Raw genomic sequence first — 18,064 nt, 5'->3', positions numbered from 1 at the left:
CCTTGCTTGATCTACTCTTTTTTTTCCTCCTCTTTTATTTTATACTCATTTATTTAAAATATAGAATGGGACGAAGTGTCTCTATTTCCCCTAATAATAAGTGATTCAAACTATGATATAAATTTATTTTTAATTATAGATAATTTTATGAAAAACACTACCAAAATTTAATTTAGAGATGAAGATATTAGAGAATATTGTATATTAAAAGAAATCCTAGTTAATGAAGAAGATTAAATATATAAATAAAAAATAATTTAAAATGACTAATATATAAAAAAAGTAAAAAACAAAATATTAAAATGTTTAAACAGTGGGATAGAGCATTAACATTGATAGTACTCTCAAACAGCAACAAAGCGGTGTACAGAGATGATTAAAATTCCGTTCCCGTTGTATAAAATAAAACTCCACACGTTTCTACCGAAAGAATGGACGGCTACAAAACAAAAACCATGTCGTTTTTTCATCCAAATATTTGTTCTGAACGTGTAGCGCAATAAAGACACTGCACCCAATCTATGAAACTACATATTCTCTTGTATCATTCAATCGTGGACTCTGTCTCTAGCCTTCTATGTCTGAATAAGAAAACAAAGAAAAAAGATACGGGTACACGAGGCCAAACGATCCCCAAGGGGGATATTTTTTTTTTTCAAAATTATGAAATGGTGATAAAGTTTAAATTAATGCTCAGAAATAAATCAATCATAAATTATCATGACTTTTAGAATTAGAAGTTGTTACGATTTTCTATTTTTTTATTAAAATTATAAAATATTTTAGGAGTTTATTTTTTTTTTCAAAATAACTTTAAATTGGTAAGATTTTTTTTACTTTTTTATTTTTTTTAGAACAACTTTAAAGTGAAAAGAGAATTTTCAAAGAATATATGATATCATGTCCACTATTATATATAACAAACACACTTATTTGAGTTTTCTCAAAGTTATCAGTAACTTAATTAGTATTCATCATTTCTAAGAGTACTAAAAAACAAGTATCAAAGAATAAAGTATTTCAAAACAATAATTCTACTTCTCACTTGCAAAAAAAAAAGGATGAGTGCTTACTTTTTTAAAGATTACAATCAAATTTTACAAGCACACATAAATGCAATATAGTTTATGACACAAACATGACGCGGTGATGAAGTACATACCTTAGCAAAGTATGTAGGTTAAAAAAATTCGAAAATTAACACATAAAATACTATTCTATTAGCAATCTTTCTCTTCACATTTCATTAACAAAATGCATTAAGTTGACGAGACATTCAACAACAAACATCGATTCTTAGTACCAATAAAGAAAAAATTTGAAGTTGAAGTCGTAAATGAAAAATGAAAAAAAAAACACCCTTACGACTTTAAAGTTGTTTTAAAAAGATTGAAACCCTAAATGAAAAAAATCCCTTACAAAGTCTTGAAAAAAAATAAAAAATTGAAATCATAAAATATTTTATACTTAAATGGAAAAAAATAAAAATAAAAATCATAAAATATTTTACAACTTTAATTAAAAAGAAAAAAATAACATAATTTATGACTTTCAACTTAAAAAGCATGTCCAAGATTTTGCACATGAATCTGTTTAGGCAAAAAGGCTTGGAACCAATAAACAAGAATATTTTCCAGCTTATAGCTAGGGGATCGTAGAGATGCATTTTGACCTTCTCTGTCCATGTTTACACTTTTTCAAACCTCACTTTAAACAATAATACACTTCTCAACTCCACATGGCATGCCTTTCTCTAGGCCCTAGCTCACCCCTCCAATTATCTATCAATTATCAATTTCGAGAGTAAGAAAATAAGACAAAAACTTAAATGAGAATAAACACAAAAACATACGTATTATAAATCTTTCTTTTCACTTTCTTATACACAATTAAATAATATAAAGAATAATCTCATTTTTTTCTTTCCTTTTTTATTTTCTTTTCTTTCAGTTATTCAAGTTTTCTGTTAAAATAAAATCCTTTGCAAAAATGATATCATATCGCTCCAAATTGAGCATATTGCATGGCATGTCACTGAACCTCAACAGAGCAGCTGAGCATGTACATAGTAGAACACATAAACTTTCTTATGGGTTGGGCTTCCCTAAGCCATCCTGGGCGCAGAAGATCGAGTGCTCACAAAAGAGGCTCACTCTTCTATGATTTTTATGGGTTGGGCTTCCATATATTCACAGACCCTATTTTTGCTTTTCACGCCTCACTCTTCTTGAGTTATTTTATATTCCCAAAATACCTCTCTTCTCTTTCACCTTCACACTTTACTTTTTAGCAGGTTTTATTAAAACTAGTCTCTTTTTTTTTTCAATGTAGTTATGTTATAAGTTTATAATACGTTACGGAAACTAATTTTGTAATATAATTTTTTTACATTGTTTCTGTAGTATATAAATTTTTACATTACGGAAATTAACATAATGCAATTTTTTTATAACAAATTTTTATAGTACAAAAATTAGTTTTTGCAATGTATTAAAACACAATTATATTAAGGATATATATCCATAAAAGATATTTTTCATAAAAATGAAATAAACGGACTGTACAAAAAAAACAAAAAAGATCGTGTAAATAGCATCATCCCAGAAAAGATTGGGATGATTAGAATCGATGTCCAAATTTGTTAAGGTTAAAAAGAAAAGAAAAGAAAAATGAATGTCTAGATTTGTTTTGTTCACCGCGTGAGAGAATTAAACCCCTTCCTGTCCGTTGGTTGATTAGCATAGAATATTAGACCAGCAAGCATTACATGTTTTCAATCCCTAGAATTTCCTATGAACTTCTCTTGACGCACGAAAAAACTATAAAGAGGCTCCAATTACCCTAGATAGATTTGTATCAATATCTCACATAAAGCAACGTTAAGACTTCCAATTAGTATTCTTGCTTGCATAGGCAATGTCAAGCTTCGATCTTGCTTATTGGTACATATATCTATTACCTATATATAAATTAACTACTGAATAAGGACAAAGATGAGATTTTCATTATTCGATCAGTACAATTAGCAATGGGTACATATATACGTAGTTGTTATGTACGTAGGTTCTTCATCTTCTACAATTCAAAAGAAAAGTTCAACTTCTATGTAAAGTGTGATTTAAAAGAATCCAGATTAATTGATTTTTGAAAACGAACATCGTGTATAACGTGTTAGTACGTTTGTTAGTTAGCATAACAAAGAAAAAAAAAACTATTTATAAATTACGAAATTGTTAAATTATAAAAATCAAATATTTTAAGTTAACTGACGTACGCAAAGTAATTATGATAAACTTTCATTCAACTTTTTTTTTTCTAAGAAAGAAAATAATTATAACATATTTAAGAGAAACGGAAAATATTATACATTTATACTTGGCTAATTGATGCACAGAAACTCGAACATGCATCCCACGCACGGTACATTTTAATTAGTTACACTTACACATGTTATCCATCCTAATCCCACAATTTGCTACCTAACGCTGACTTCGAAACATCAACATTGGCTTGCACAAAATTTTAAGGTCAAGGATTTGTTGAGTGTTCAGATTATTCTCATACCTAGCGACTGAAAATTTTGAAATTTTATGTGCATGAATATGTGTTATTAGTGAGGGAGAGAAAGAGCAACAAGAGCGTTATTTTAATGAGTTATATATGATTATCACCAACAAGTATCTGAAATGTATCAAACCTGCTAGGTAATGGGGGCCTAGGGTGGTTGCAATTTTTACGTCATCAAATCCATTAATAATTCTTACTTTAGAACCACCTACTTCTATAATCAAATATTTAATTATTTTGATATACACACGTATTTCTCAAGAAGTGATCAAACATATAATACCAAGTCTCCCTATATACTACTCCAGCCTCATCATGCACCCCACCAAAAACTAGGAGAAAAAACACCCATATTGTTAAAATGTCTTGCTCTATGCTACCAAACGACTTTGTTTGAATATGGGCTTCCTTACTAGAATTGGATTGCTTAAATTAAGCTTCCTGCCGACAACTCCATTCCTCTTTGGGGTAATTTCTTGTTTTCGATTTTAATTTTGTTACACTGAAGGAGAACGTGTGACATAAATTGATACGAAGCAATCGTTATTGTAATATTGTCACTTGAATTGCCATCTAAAGTGTTGAACATTTTATTTAATAAATTTATGTCTACATGTTGAAAGCTACATATTATAACTTAACAAAGTAAAAAGAGAAATCGAAGCATCAAACTCTACGAACTTTGGTCCATTTTACACTTTAATGCAATGCCTTTTAAATATTAATCATATTATAGTTCTAACTGATTTTTAATTTGTCCTTTGTTTTTTGTTCATCAAGTTAACTAGGCTGCTATTTTCATGCAGGGACGTTGCAAGTAAGATTTTCACTTGAGCTAAATATGTATCACCAAGTAAGGTAATAAACTAATAGTCTAGTGGTACTACTACGTAAGGGTGATTCGAGAACAGCAATAATTGATATCAACATTTTAAGCAAGCTTTAGTTGGTTAATACTTTTCAATGCTGGGTTCCATGGTTGGCAGTTCATGCTTCATGTGTGAAAAAAAAATGATCTAACCAAATACCAATCATTAAAAAGGTTTGTTCGTCGTAACAGTCAACCAGGGTCATTTTCCTTCACTATTAAATATTAGTTTTGGAGAATCCTATTGATTCAAGACATAACAACTACGTGGGGGGGCAACATTGAATAGAAAATGCACCTCAGCCTTCCTCCATTTGTCATATAGAAGTGTCTCAAAATCTTGCTTAGCCGACTACTCAAACCTTTTAGGACGTGTGCAAATTTTTTTATGGTCATCCACTAATCAAGTGTTGATCAAAATGGCTTCTATTTGTGAGATGGTATTGTAGTCCTGACATAAAGAAGGGTTCCTGAGTGATAAAAAAAATGATTTACGACACGGTACTAGCCAAAAGCTTTAGTCGTTATGATCAGAAAAGGTTGGGATATGGAGCATTTGTGAGCTGCTTGTTCATAATTTTGAGTCTTTGCACTGTGTTTAAGCCTTACTTGGGTCCTGTGCATGTTTGTGAGTGCTTCTACACCCACTTGCATTAGTCACTTATTTCCATAATCCAAGACCAAGTACAAGCATACATTGTGCTTTGGCAATTGGCATGAAATGCAGAGATATATTCCATCATTTCGTATTATAACATGTTTATGGTAGTCACTAAGTATGACTTTAATTTTATTTGTTTCTATACAGTGAGCCTGAAACTCTTCATCGATGTTGACACTAAAATGCTGATCACCAGCAGCTCTTTACAAATAGCCAAAGGTAAGATATTCTGATTCTCAACAAGTTTAACACAAGTACAGCTCCATCGAGATATCTTGCCTAAAAAATTAAATAAATAAGCCAATCCTTAAATGCTAATTATACAGTGTGTTGAGGTAAATGATTCGTGTTTCTGACAACATGTGATTATGACAATATGGCCAAAATTCTAGTTGAAAACACTGGCATTTCTCCACAAATGGATAAAGATACACATGGATTATTTGAGCTAGACCTCTGAGACTAGTGATTCTCTTAAAGAGCCTTTATAATGTAAGTTACCGTTCTTTATTTTGCAGTGAAAGGAAAAGAAACAAAGAAAGAGGAGCTACTATGTACTTCAGAAGAAAGAACAGAATTTTGCCAAGCAAGGGGAGACATCAGAGTCCATGGAAAATCCTCCACCGTATCCATTGTTTCATCTAAGACAACTATGTTGGAAAAAACCATGTCACGGAGTTTAAAGCCTTATGCACGGAGGGGCGATGTAGATGCAATGAATCGTGTAAGAGAATGGTCAGTGAAGGCAGTAAATGCTAGCCAGAAAGCTCCCCAATGCACCCAAAGTCACAACATTACGGCTGTATTATTTTCTACTGGAGGGTATTCTGGTAACCACTTCCATGAATTCACTGACATTGTTATTCCACTGTTTTTGACTGCTAGACAATTCAATGGAGAAGTACAATTTATCATAACTGATAAACGTCCTTGGTGGATTTCAAAGCACAAACCACTTCTTAAGAAGCTATCCAACTATGAGACTATGGACATTGATGGAGATGATCAAGTTCATTGCTTCCCAAGTGTGACTGTGGGTCTCAAACGGTATCAGAAAGAGCTAAGCATTGACCCTCAAAAGTATTCCTATTCTATGAAAGACTTCAGGGATCTTTTGAGAAGTTCCTATGCATTGAAGAGAGTTGAAGCAATGAAAATCAGAGATGGTCTACGTGGGAAGCCCAGGCTCATGATTCTTTCAAGAAAAAGATCAAGATCCTTCACTAATACAGATGAAATAGCAAAAATGGCTGCGAGTTTGGGCTTTGATGTCATTGTTAAGGAAGCAGGGTGGAGCATGTGGGGCTTTGCAAATGTTGTGAATTCTTGTGATGTGTTATTGGGAGTTCATGGTGCTGGTCTCACTAACATACTTTTCCTTCCGGAAAATGCAGTTTTCATCCAAGTTGTGCCTTACGGAGGGTTTACATTGGATTGGCTTGCTACAAATGACTTTGGAAAGCCCTCTAAGGATATGAACTTAAAGTACTTGGAATACAAAATAGGCTTGAAAGAAAGCACTCTTATACAACAATACCCGCTAGATCACATTTTTATAAAGGATCCCCCATTGGTTGAGAAAATTGGATGGGAAGAATTTAAGTCTGTGTATTTGGACAAACAAAATGTAAAGCTTGATGTTGATAGGTTTAGGCCTACATTGCAGAAAGCCTTAGAGCTATTGCATCAATAAGTACGGTTTGTCTTGTTGATCCAGTAAGCTGGAATGGGAGCTTTGAGTGTTCACAGTTAGGATCAGATCACACTTTTGAATGCAGTATTTTTCTTTTTTTACTGATATTTATCTATTGTTTTTCAATAAGGTGCATACAGAACGAAGGACAAAGAAGCCTCCATCTGCAACGAAACTTCTGTTTGGAAAGGAAAATGATATTCGAAGGACCTGAAGCGTTTTAGGCACCACTTTTAGGACATCTTGTAATGACAAACATTTTAGGCTATGTCCTGTGTTTGGCTATGTCTTGAAGATTAATTTTAGGAAATAATGGTTTTTCTTTTTCAGAAATTCTCTTTGCAAAATAATGATCATTATTGAAGCTATTTAAAACTAAAAAGTGTTACTGGTACTGAAGTGTAGTGACTTGCATGAACTCAATTTCAAACTCTCTATAGGACAGCATGCACCTGCTACTTCAAAAAGTCGAGTTGGTGAGATAGGTTGATGAATTTTAGTGAATTTAAGGTTGAATTCCTCTGATTTTTCTGAGACAACTTATGTGGAATGGTTTTTCTGTAAAATAAAAATTCAAAACCTTCTCTTCCTGATACCACAAGAGCTTTTAATTTTCTTCTACTGTGTTTTAGATAACATACAAATTCTAATCCAAAAAATCATGGTGATACCATGAAAAAAATAGAAACAACTATTTGTTATTATACTTTCAAATAATTGATTATTTCTCTCCATGGAATTAATCTCATTACACTATACTTCTACTTACTAGTCAATGATTTTTCCTAGGTCGCTCCAGTCATATCATTACTGCCCCGCAGCCACCATAATCATAATAATTATAATATTTGATATCCATTTTCTGCAAAAAGTTACTTTGTTGTTTTAGAAAATACACATTCGTAATAGCTCATGCAACAAAAATGTAAATGCTCAAAACCACCAACTTGGGAGTTGTGGAAGGTGTTTTCGCTACATCTGCCGACCTCCGAATTCCCATTCTCCGGTAACAGACAAACAAGGTACGAAAATGAAGTATAAATAATGGAAATATTATATTATGATAATAAAAGAATGACTCAGAATAAAAACATAATAGGATATTATTTGCAGTCAATTTGTGGACGAAATGACCTAAACTAAGGTAGAGTTGTTTGAACGCTGTGCAAGGATAAGATATGAAAGAATCCAACCAACGTCCATAAAATTTGATGCACTGTGCGAGACGATGATACGCATCATTTTGGTGCCTAAGGGTTACATTGTATTTGTAAATCTGTAATTTTCTATAATTGACTCTGTTAATTGAATTGAAAGAGGCTTCGTCTGAATGGTCTGATGGAGAGACACAATAGTCATAGATCCTCTCTTTACATTTTCTCTCTTGTGGTGGGTTTGGGAGAGAAGAAATAGGATGGAAAGAAAGATATTTTTGAAAAATAGTGTGTATCCCACACCTATATCATTCTACTTTAATTTAAATATTTCTTTTTTATTTATTTTCACTCTACCAAATCCACCCTTGATCTCCATTCTCTCTTCCTACTCCTTTCTTATTCTGATCAGATGATGAACGGATGCACTGTCATAAGTGAATCACTGTAGACGAATGCAGGCTCCAAAAACTATACAACTTTAATATCAATTCTATTGATTTTCTACTCAGACTGAAATTTATTGGATTAAATTACCTCCCACAGTTTACAACATCAGTACCAAAAAAAAATCCACCCACAGGTGTAACAACTAACAAGCCTCGTAATAGGCTTTTGAGGGTAAAATTGATCCTAAATACATATATTCTATGTCAGCTGGCTTGATTAACTTAAACATGTTCCTGAGCAACTACCACACATCTGACTATGAATACAAATTAAAGGACACGGTTATTTCTTCCATAAAATGCCTGATCTTTCTGTTGTCCCCCAATGAATTGTTGCAAGTGAATCCTCTTGAAAACTATATCTACCGCGAGAGCAGTGCAAAACGAAAGCATCAGCAGCTTATGGATACAATTCTTTGCTGCTTATACCTCTATTGTAAGAATTCATTTGCAAGTAGTCCGAAGCTGCTCAGCCAGCCAATCTCTGCTCCGGGCAAAATTAGCCAAAAGCAATTGTGCAAATACTCATTGAATTGTGCCCCAAATCTAGATAGACAGGATGCAATCACTCTTTACAAAAACACGGGCTCTGATCTGTAGTTCTGTACCTGTCATATATTCTCTCAATAGCTCTGTACACTTGCTGTTGAAATAATGACTGGAAAGTTTTCCTCAGTATACAATGCTATTAACGAATCTATCCAAGGTAAGCTTTTAAAGGCAGCTCAACTCCATTTAGCACCACTAAACGAATTTTTCCTACTTTTCTTGTTGCTCTTTTTCAAAAGCACTGATGCATGGTCAATATCATCAGATGAATGGCCATCCCCTTTTATCCATAATAGAGCCTCAGCAGCAGCAGATTTTTCTGCTAATTTTTTGCTGCTGCATGGCTGACCAACAAAATTCAACCCATTAAATACGACAGTAGTACGGAATTGGTTGTTTTTCAGCTCCTTTGTTTTGTAAGTTGGTGAATCATGTCCAGCCCTGTTAAGGAATGCTTGAAGATGATTTTTATAATTTTTACCCTCAGCTCCACCACCAGTTTTGGAGTTTGTTTCCTTCTTTGATTGTGGTAGGACCTGGCGACCAAAGACAAATCTCCCATCACAATGATCCTCTGATACCAACAATCTAACAGCAGAAAGCAGCTCACTATGCGATTGTGTTTCCAACATGGGATCCAAAAGCTGGCAAAACACGCAGAACATAAAGTAAATATTCAGGGACTTGGAAGAGAAACAGCAAATTGATGGAAGAATGTGGCTAAACAAATAAATAAATCCAGAAGAAATTGATAAGTACGGATTGAACTTACTTTTTTCTGTATCAGTTCTTCCAGTTCCATCTTTAAGCTCAAGTAAGTCTTGGCTAATTCTGGTTTCATGAAAAACTCCAAATACCCTCCCAACATTTTCAGGTGACCATCCTGTCAAAAGAATCACAAGCCAAAGCACAATAAGTAGTCAAAAGGAAACACTTAGTACGTGCAATCAAGAACAACAGATCCAGGGGGAAAGTGAAGAGGAAATATGGTAAGAACTTACTAGTCCACCTCTGGATACATTCCCACCAAATAAGAGAAGCACTGAATCTGATATTCCAGTTGAATCCCTAAGAAATACTGAATTCACTTTCACCTTTTCATTAAACACTAACCATGGGAATGGAATTCGGGAGACACAACCATTTACAGAGCTCTACACGATGCAGCACCAAAATTTTAAAATTTAATGATTAAATATTCCCCCAATTAAAACTGGGTCATTATAATACATGGATTGTCAAAAACATCAGATATTTGAAGAGAAACTTACAGAATACAAAAGAACCTGACCATCCTCCATTGTTTTCAGCGCTATTGACTTATCTTTGTTCTGCATAGCAAAATTTGTATAGCCTCACATAAAAAATAATTACACAATAAAACTGCAACATCTTTATAAATAAAACATGACAATATTCTCTCCATAATTTGATGGGATTAACATTTGCATATCGAAGTACACTTATACAAAATAATAATATACATGTATGACTTAATAGAACAGAACCCCATGCAGAAGCATGGGGCTAAAAAAATCTATCCAAGTCATTGCCAACATTTTTTACAGAAAGATCAATTTACAATTTTGATAATGCTAAATTTAACAAATATCAATTTATGTCCACCTAATTGCAATGTTATGGTTATCTCCCCGGGTTTAATCCTGCAGTTGGTATGGCAATACTCTTTCATTTTTGTTGATGTAGCATTAGATTTGATGAAATGATATTCTTTTGTTGTTTGTTAATAAGGATTAGAGGATACGATGTGGTATTGATAGAAAAGTGTCATATCAACAAACCATTAAGGGAACTTAATTGCATCACTTTGAAAACACAGAGCATAGTTGCATATGAAATGACAAACAAAATTGAACTTTGACAAAACAAAAGGGAGCAAAATTGTAAGTAAGCCCATGTGGTTCATTCATGTCCTTGGGTGTGTGTTACACAAGTATGTTATTTCCATGAAGATGCCAAAAATAGAAATAGAAAATGGGTTCTGAAGATGGGCACACACAACAGATATAGCCAGAAAGTAAATAAATAGAAGTGAAAACTAAAAAAATTGAAGAAAGAAACAAATTGAAAGGACTAGTAGAGTTGATTACCACAACAGAGGATATTCCAGGAAACAAACCCGCACAAATGACTGCTCGGAGTAGATGCTCTTCATGACTCCATGTATTGTAGGTTTCAGAATTGTTATTGACCAGACCAATATCTTTGAGCAAATAAAAGAATTGCTTTCGAAGAGAGTCAATGGCCCTAAGTGTTTGAGAAGAAAGAAAATTCCGCCAGCAGTACTCGTAACCAGCTTGCTGAGCTTCAGCATCTCTCCAACCCTCGTAAGCCCGGATGAGTGCCAGATGATCACTATAGCCACGAGCAGCTAATTGGGCTTTGGCAGACTCTGCAAGCTGCATAAAACATAGACAGTAAACAATTAAATAAAAGCCAGGCTCCTCTCTACTTAACAGACTTTTAACATACTGATTATGATGTAAGTGATCCAGGCTAGTAATGAAGGCAGAGCACCAGCATTTTCAATATTAAAAATGAACCATTATAAGCACCGAAAAAAGATCAATATGAAGTCATTTTTATTCAATGGTATCAAGTATCAACCAATACAGAGTGCATGCTTGACAGGTCTATGAATTTGTTATAGTTTACTTCCAGTCATAATACTCTTGAAAATAACTGGTCTCACTTGATACCATCAAAACTTATAAAATCCACCACCATTTCTATCAAGAAGACATCCCAAGTTCAGCAAACAAAGAAAAGTCAGGGAGGAGGAAATATCAGCAGTGATCATAACAAAAACTTACATCCTTCTTGTCAGACGGCATCACAAATGGATCTCTTACACTAAGACCAGCAACAACTGTCATTATGGGATCCAAACACTTGAAGATTGCTCCCAAAATGAGCATCTTGCCAAGTTTGGGCTCCACAGGAAGCATTGCCAATTTGTGCCCTGAAAATTAGCATTTCAATATCAGCAGTAGCTCTGGAACAAATCAAAATAATACGTTATAAAGGCTTGGAAAAACCAATGATGAGCAAATTCTTTTCATAAAAAATGGCAAGAGAAATAGAGAACATGATGCAGTAGTTGTTTTACCTAAAACTGTTAAATTTTCATTCTCGTCTAAGGCCCCAATAATCTTCAAATAATCAATAGCATTTTGAACCTGCAGAATAAAATTAATTGACAACATAACAAATTGAATAAAACAACACTGATGCAGGATGCAGAATATCACAACTTTGACACATACAATTTATGGTAAATATATTTAAATAACCATTATATTTGAAAGCAAGCTCCAGAAACATGCTCAATGAATTTTACCGATAGAGGCTCTGGTGGCTGTAGAGCTCTAGATAAAAACTCAGAGATGCTTCCAAGTTGTAGAGTTTTGATTTGCAGACATAAGGACTGCAAAGGTGTTCTCAAAAGCTCTGGCAATTGATAATCAGCAAAAGCATCATAAACACATCTGGGATAAAGATGGTAGCATTCACCAGGCTGAACACGACCAGCCCTTCCTCTTCTCTAAGAAAATAAACAAAAACTTTATAAGCGACCAGGTAGTCTAAATGTTTAATAGAAAGAAAAATCTGAGAAAGAAAACATTATGAAGCTGTACATTAACAAGGGAGTCATACATGGTAGTTTAACTACTTAAGAAAATGTAGGTCAACTTGATAGCAACAACAATTACATGTGAACAACCAATCATAGCCCAATTTCATAAATCCATCAAAAGTACTGGGCATGAGCATCTGATTTCAATTACTACAACCTAAAATTATTAAAAAAATATATATCTTAACAAGGCTAGATAGATTACACAAATATTGTTGATATTCTGATCTGTATAGCATATAGATATAGATAAAGAAAAACAACATATCTTGTGTATCACACCAGACAAACCACAATCTAAACATTCACATTTGTTATTAACCTAATAACATAAGCTCAAGTTCTATATATAGAAAAAACTTCACCCTTTATTGAAACAACAACAACTACATTTCCAATTAAACAACAGTCAAGCCTAATCTGATTTGGCTATATATCCAAAACTGAATTTCCAGTAAAACTATTTGGAGCAAGATCTTCAAATGGTTTGTGCAAAAGTTTTCTTAGGTATTCGGTATTCCTCTAACCCCTTTAGTTGGACTATCTTCCATTCGAAAGGAATAGAAAAATTAATCCTCAAACAATTCAAATCCACAAAACTAAGTTGAACAATCACAAATACCTGCCGGGCAGCAGCTTTTGAGATCCAAGATGGAAGCAAACAAGGAGTGTTATTTAAGGCGTCATATGATGTTTCTTTTGCTTTTCCAATGTCAACCACAAAGACAACATCATTGATGGTAATACTAGTCTCAGCCATGTTAGTTGCTAGAACAATTTTCCTCACCCCTCCTTCAGGATTTTCAAATATCAACCTCTGCAGAAGAGGCAAATCGGAACAAAACAAAATTTATTATATACATTATTGAAATGCATAAATATGAATAGAGAAATATGGTGAAATAGATATGTGATTTATTATATCCAGCATGGAAATTTAATTGCTTCAAAATGAAAAGAAATCCCCTCCCCTAAGAAAAAAAAATTGCATTAGCTCCTTTAAATAATCAATTACTGCAGCAAACCAAGAAAAATTGGAAAAGTTAAATTCATGTTTCAAAAGACTTTCTGAAATCTTGTTTTCAACTTTGATATTAGAATGTCTTTCATTTTCTCAAGCAAACTAAAGAAGTGTTCCCAGAAACCAATAATGAAGCACCAATTTTCAGCAGAATATACTTAATTACAATCACTTCAGAACTATTATTTCCAATATTGAAGAAAAAATTAGCTATTAGATATCTTGAATTAAATTGTAAACTAGATACCGAAAAGCACTATCTACTTGGGTTACTAAGCTAATCAGTCTTTACTAGCAAGATCACCTGCTCAGAGCTGGCCATGGAGCCATGGCATGCAAGAATCAATACTTGGCTATGATCACCCAACAAAGGATGAACTTGAAGTTGATCCTTCAAAGAGTTTATATCATCCCAACCAGTCATAAAAACCAAAACAGCACCTGGCCTTTCATTCTTAACAATGTGGCAAAGCACATGTTCAATAAGGTTAAAACCAATTGAGTCAGGGCACCAGCAGGACAACGAATCTCGAGTGCGTAGGCTATACCCCTTAAATTCTGCAACTTCTAAAGCATCCTATGCAAAATCAGAGAAGCAAACAGAATTAGCCAAAAATTACAGACCTAAAATGAAAAGGCAAAACTTTCCAGCTCAATTTGTGTACCTCAACAGCAGAAGCAATCTGGCTCTTTCTTTTTCTGAAAGCTTGAGCTTGCTTTTGCATTTTCCATGTTTTCTCTTGACCATAGTCATCAATTTGATTAGAAGGTGTCAACCGATATCCAGTCCTTTCCAGAATATCCTCAAGAAAATGTGCTCGAACTGGAAATGTAAAACCCTAGAAAGTGCACAGGTCCCCAAAAAATTAAAAGAAAATAAGTTTATCATATCTTTCATATCACCTGTAAGCAAATGTATATCGATTTGTCAAAGCAACAAAATGTGAAATTGCGCATAAAAATAACTTCAATCTGTCTATTAGTTTACATTTTACAAAACAAGGTTAATATGCCAAAGAATACCAACCAAAGCTTTTTAAAGTGGCTTAACTGCTAAAATACACAGTTTTTCTTATTGAGAGCTTAAAAAATTGTTTATCACAAGATAAAAATCACCAGGTCCATAAAAATGGCATATAATTGGTCATTAACAAGTTCATCATTAAATCACATCAGAACAAATATTCCAACTGTGGAAATAGGATGATATGATAAAACATATTAGGGTGACAGCAATTGAACTTCAAACACAGATTACAGAAATAAGTATTCTGAACTTACAGGAATATGCATAGTTGGAGCACCATTAAAGTATGAAGAAAAAAGCTCAGCATTTAAGGTAGCACTCATCAAAATCAACCTCAAATCAGGGCGATGAGGGAGAAGTTCCTTCAGGACAATGAGAAGAAAATCTGACATGGGAAAACCAGGGGTAAGTATCATATAAAATAGAAAATTGAAGTAAAACAGTTATTTATCTACCTTCGTTCATTCCACGTTCATGAATTTCATCAACAATAACATGAGTTACACCTTTTAAATTCCTATCCACCAGCAGTCTCCGCAATAATACACCCGTGGTGCAAAAAAGAAGACGAGTATCTCTCCCTTTCATACCCTCCAGACGAACTTTGTATCCAACCTTTCAGAAGGGAAAACAAACAAAAAAATTTAAGTTAATCAACATAAATATAAGCTAAAGTACTTCAAGCATCAGAAAGCTGAAAAGGTCCACAAACTAACAGATTCTCCCAATTTCTCCCCACGTTCTGCTGCAACTCTTTCAGAAACAGACATAGCAGATATTCTTCTAGGCTGAGTACAAATGATGTTACATACAGCTCCACGTGCCGCTTCAGTCTCAGATTCTAATATGTATTGAGGAAGTTGTGTGGTCTTACCACAACCAGTTTCACCTGAGACAACAATGACCTGCAAATTTTCATTTATGATACCCTTTAATATAAATTATCATTCAGCACACAAACATATTGAGACTAATAGTCTTGACAAGAAATAAATTTGCAAAAGAAAATATTACTATGCGTTACCCTTTTTTTTTCTTTTGTAGAAGTAAAAACAAATCATTGAAGGAAAGTAGTAACAAATTAGAAATCACAGAGTACCATTTTTCCTTTTTCACCTGATTCTGTGAAATAACTCTCAGAAATGCATCCTTCTCTTTGAAAGCAGGAAGACTTCTACGAAATTCAAGCATCTTTTGCCCTTCAGGAGACTCCTATAGATAAACCAGCATCTGTTACAATTTCTTTAAAGGATAAAATAATAACAAAGGACATCTAAGTATAGAAAATTTCATTGCTAGGAAAGATCAATAAACAGCTTCCATCATGATGTATCAATGTCAGAAGCCAAATAACATGAAATACAACTATCAAAATCTAGATTCTAGAATATTCGATCATTACCCATTAATCAGCAAGTTAGAATAACTGCAATCAAATAACCATATTACCATAATTGATTTAATTTGTCAATAGCTTTGTTATTCGTCAAAAATGTATTGCCAAATTAAAAGATACAAGTGATGTGATAAAGATCAAGGTTGAGCCATATGTCCATTTTTTAAAATTTACAATGCTATATATATGCACAAGAAACATGGCTGCACTATAAATTTTTTACAATTTATAGCTTTCATAAATTTACACCCACACAATGAATGGGACTAAGGTCAATATACTGAAATACAAAATTGCTGAAATGCCAGCTGAGACTATAACAGCAAATGAAATGTACATCAGACTAGGAAGGCAAATAAACCTGCCAATCATGTTGCCGATGAAGCAGTTGCAAACTTTTTCGTTCAAGGATTTTCTCCTTGACCACACTATTATGGGTCATGGGCTCTGGTTGTTCATGCATTCCTTCATTGGCTGGGATGCTTCTAGAATCCCTTGATTTATGCAAGGAATCACTCAAAGAACCCCACTTGTTTCTAGCCTTTTGTGAAAGATGGGCAAGGAGATGAGCGTCTACTTCTTTATGAACACCAAGTGGTAAGACTACCTGCACAAGCACAGAAAAAACAGTCAATCAGGCTACATGTTATAGAAGATACAGAATTTACCAAATATCACAATTTTATAGTATTAAAACTGTAAAGAAAGCTGTTATCTGTTGACAACCACTGGCACTGATTGGTGCTTGGCATTATGCTCAAAATTTAACATGGGGATTGGAATTGAAATTGGGACACTAAGGAACCGTTTGATTTGAGAAAATGTTTTCTGTTTTCACTTTTAATTACAGTAAGGAACCCCCCATTCCCATCATCACCATCACTAACACATCTAAACTGTCATTCTAAAACTTAACGTCCAATTACATTGTTGGATAAGGCAAGGCATCCTCTAAAAGTGGTTTTCTTCACCCAAAATTGTCGGTTCGCCCAATTCATTTTAGTCAATCAAGATATTGAAAAGCAATAAATACCTCTCTTTGCGGACGCTTATCATCCAAATCAGGGCGGTAATTTGGCAAAGGCGCCTTGCTAAACACAACAACTCTTGCATACTGCCGGCTGCAAAAGTAAAAATCATTCGTAAAATGTAATAAAAGGAGAAAATGCAGACTAAAGTGAAAATAGGATAGCTACCTATACAAACCCATCCTGGAAGCTACAGTGGAAAGTTGCTCGAAATCGCGACGGTCCTTCTTCTCCCTGGACACCACTTCTTGGTCGTCTTTGTTGCGCATAAGCATGGTGAGCTTCCATCTCCACTCGTCAATGTTCTCGTGAGTTGAATCACCCTGAGAATAATCAACACGTTAAAAAATGAAGGAATGGAAGGAAGTGAGCTTAAAGGAATGGAAAGTGAGGAACCAGTTGTTGGTTGTGAGAGGGAGAAGAGGCGAATTCAACATCGGATTCGTCACTGGAGACATCCTGGTAGGCGAAACGACCGTAGGTGGAGCTGCGTTGGTGCCAAAACGGCAACTTGAGGGTCCTCTGGCGCGTGTTCTTGACGACTTGAAGCGCGAAGGAGCATGAGTGATGGCGGAGGCGAATGGCGGTGCGGTGAAGAGGAATGGAGGGAAGAGAAGGTCTGAGAGGAGTGGAACGAAGGCGCGACATGGCTTTGAATCTGATGAAGCCCTGAAATATGCCGGAATATGCCATAGTCATGGTGATGGTGGTGACTGCGCAGACTCACGCACTTTTGTATCCCTAACCCCCACGCTATTTATATCTTATCTTTTGTTATGTTACATAAAATCAAAATTTAACTCTAAAATAAAACTAATATATTTAGCACAAGTTTTTTAAGTGTGTTTGATTTGTATTTTTATTTTATATTTTTATTTTTAAAAGATTAATCCAATTCAAATTAAATATGTTTTATTATTATGTAAAATTATATATGTTAATTTTTATTTATTTAAATTCACTAAGTAATAGAAAATTTTAAACTATCACAAA

At 34.0% G+C, this 18,064-nt stretch overlaps 2 protein-coding genes across 3 annotated transcripts; one reads left to right on the top strand and one right to left on the bottom strand.

Annotated features, from left to right (window-relative positions):
* Positions 1 to 4,682: 4,682 nt before the first annotated feature.
* LOC114423094 (alpha-1,3-arabinosyltransferase XAT2-like) lies at positions 4,683 to 7,171 on the top strand. 2 transcript variants are annotated; one of them, XM_028389714.1, is made up of 3 exons: positions 4,683 to 4,974; positions 5,244 to 5,315; positions 5,615 to 7,171. In XM_028389714.1, the coding sequence occupies exons 1-3, from the start codon at positions 4,962 to 4,964 to the stop codon at positions 6,787 to 6,789; spliced, it is 1,260 nt and encodes a 419-aa protein (XP_028245515.1). In that variant the 5' UTR covers positions 4,683 to 4,961; the 3' UTR covers positions 6,790 to 7,171. The 2 variants fall into 2 exon arrangements, with proteins under 2 accessions (XP_028245515.1, XP_028245514.1); XM_028389713.1 differs by having other exon boundaries at positions 4,683 to 5,063.
* A 1,257-nt stretch (positions 7,172 to 8,428) lies between these two features.
* On the bottom strand, positions 8,429 to 17,818 carry LOC114421250 (DExH-box ATP-dependent RNA helicase DExH3-like). Its single transcript, XM_028387099.1, has 19 exons — positions 17,468 to 17,818; positions 17,240 to 17,394; positions 17,077 to 17,164; positions 16,405 to 16,650; positions 15,764 to 15,859; positions 15,364 to 15,552; positions 15,103 to 15,262; positions 14,902 to 15,032; positions 14,286 to 14,459; positions 13,925 to 14,197; positions 13,222 to 13,416; positions 12,303 to 12,506; positions 12,072 to 12,141; positions 11,776 to 11,924; positions 11,053 to 11,361; positions 10,213 to 10,272; positions 9,943 to 10,095; positions 9,714 to 9,824; positions 8,429 to 9,585 (listed from the first exon to the last, which is right to left on the bottom strand). Exons 1-19 carry the CDS (start codon positions 17,768 to 17,770, stop codon positions 9,118 to 9,120), a joined length of 3,534 nt encoding a protein of 1,177 aa, XP_028242900.1. The 5' UTR covers positions 17,771 to 17,818; the 3' UTR covers positions 8,429 to 9,117.
* Between the last annotated feature and the right edge of the window lie 246 nt (positions 17,819 to 18,064).

Source organism: Glycine soja, chromosome 8, assembly GCF_004193775.1.
Source record: "Glycine soja cultivar W05 chromosome 8, ASM419377v2, whole genome shotgun sequence".
Classification (NCBI taxonomy): Eukaryota; Viridiplantae; Streptophyta; class Magnoliopsida; order Fabales; family Fabaceae; genus Glycine; species Glycine soja.
This window is presented reverse-complemented; position numbering and strand designations above follow the sequence as displayed.

Coding starts and splice junctions, on each gene's coding strand:
- LOC114423094 (XM_028389713.1), top strand. CDS start 4,922: ATGATTTACGACACGGTACTAGCCAAAAGCTTTAGTCGTTATGATCAG. Junction 5,064..5,243: donor CTTGGGTCCTGTGCATGTTT/GTGAGTGCTTCT, acceptor GTTTCTATACAG/TGAGCCTGAAACTCTTCATC. Junction 5,316..5,614: donor CTCTTTACAAATAGCCAAAG/GTAAGATATTCT, acceptor TTTATTTTGCAG/TGAAAGGAAAAGAAACAAAG.
- LOC114421250 (XM_028387099.1), bottom strand. CDS start 17,770: ATGACTATGGCATATTCCGGCATATTTCAGGGCTTCATCAGATTCAAA. Junction 14,460..14,901: donor CTCCAACTATGCATATTCCT/GTAAGTTCAGAA, acceptor TGCACTTTCTAG/GGTTTTACATTTCCAGTTCG. Junction 9,586..9,713: donor AAGAACTGATACAGAAAAAA/GTAAGTTCAATC, acceptor GTGTTTTGCCAG/CTTTTGGATCCCATGTTGGA.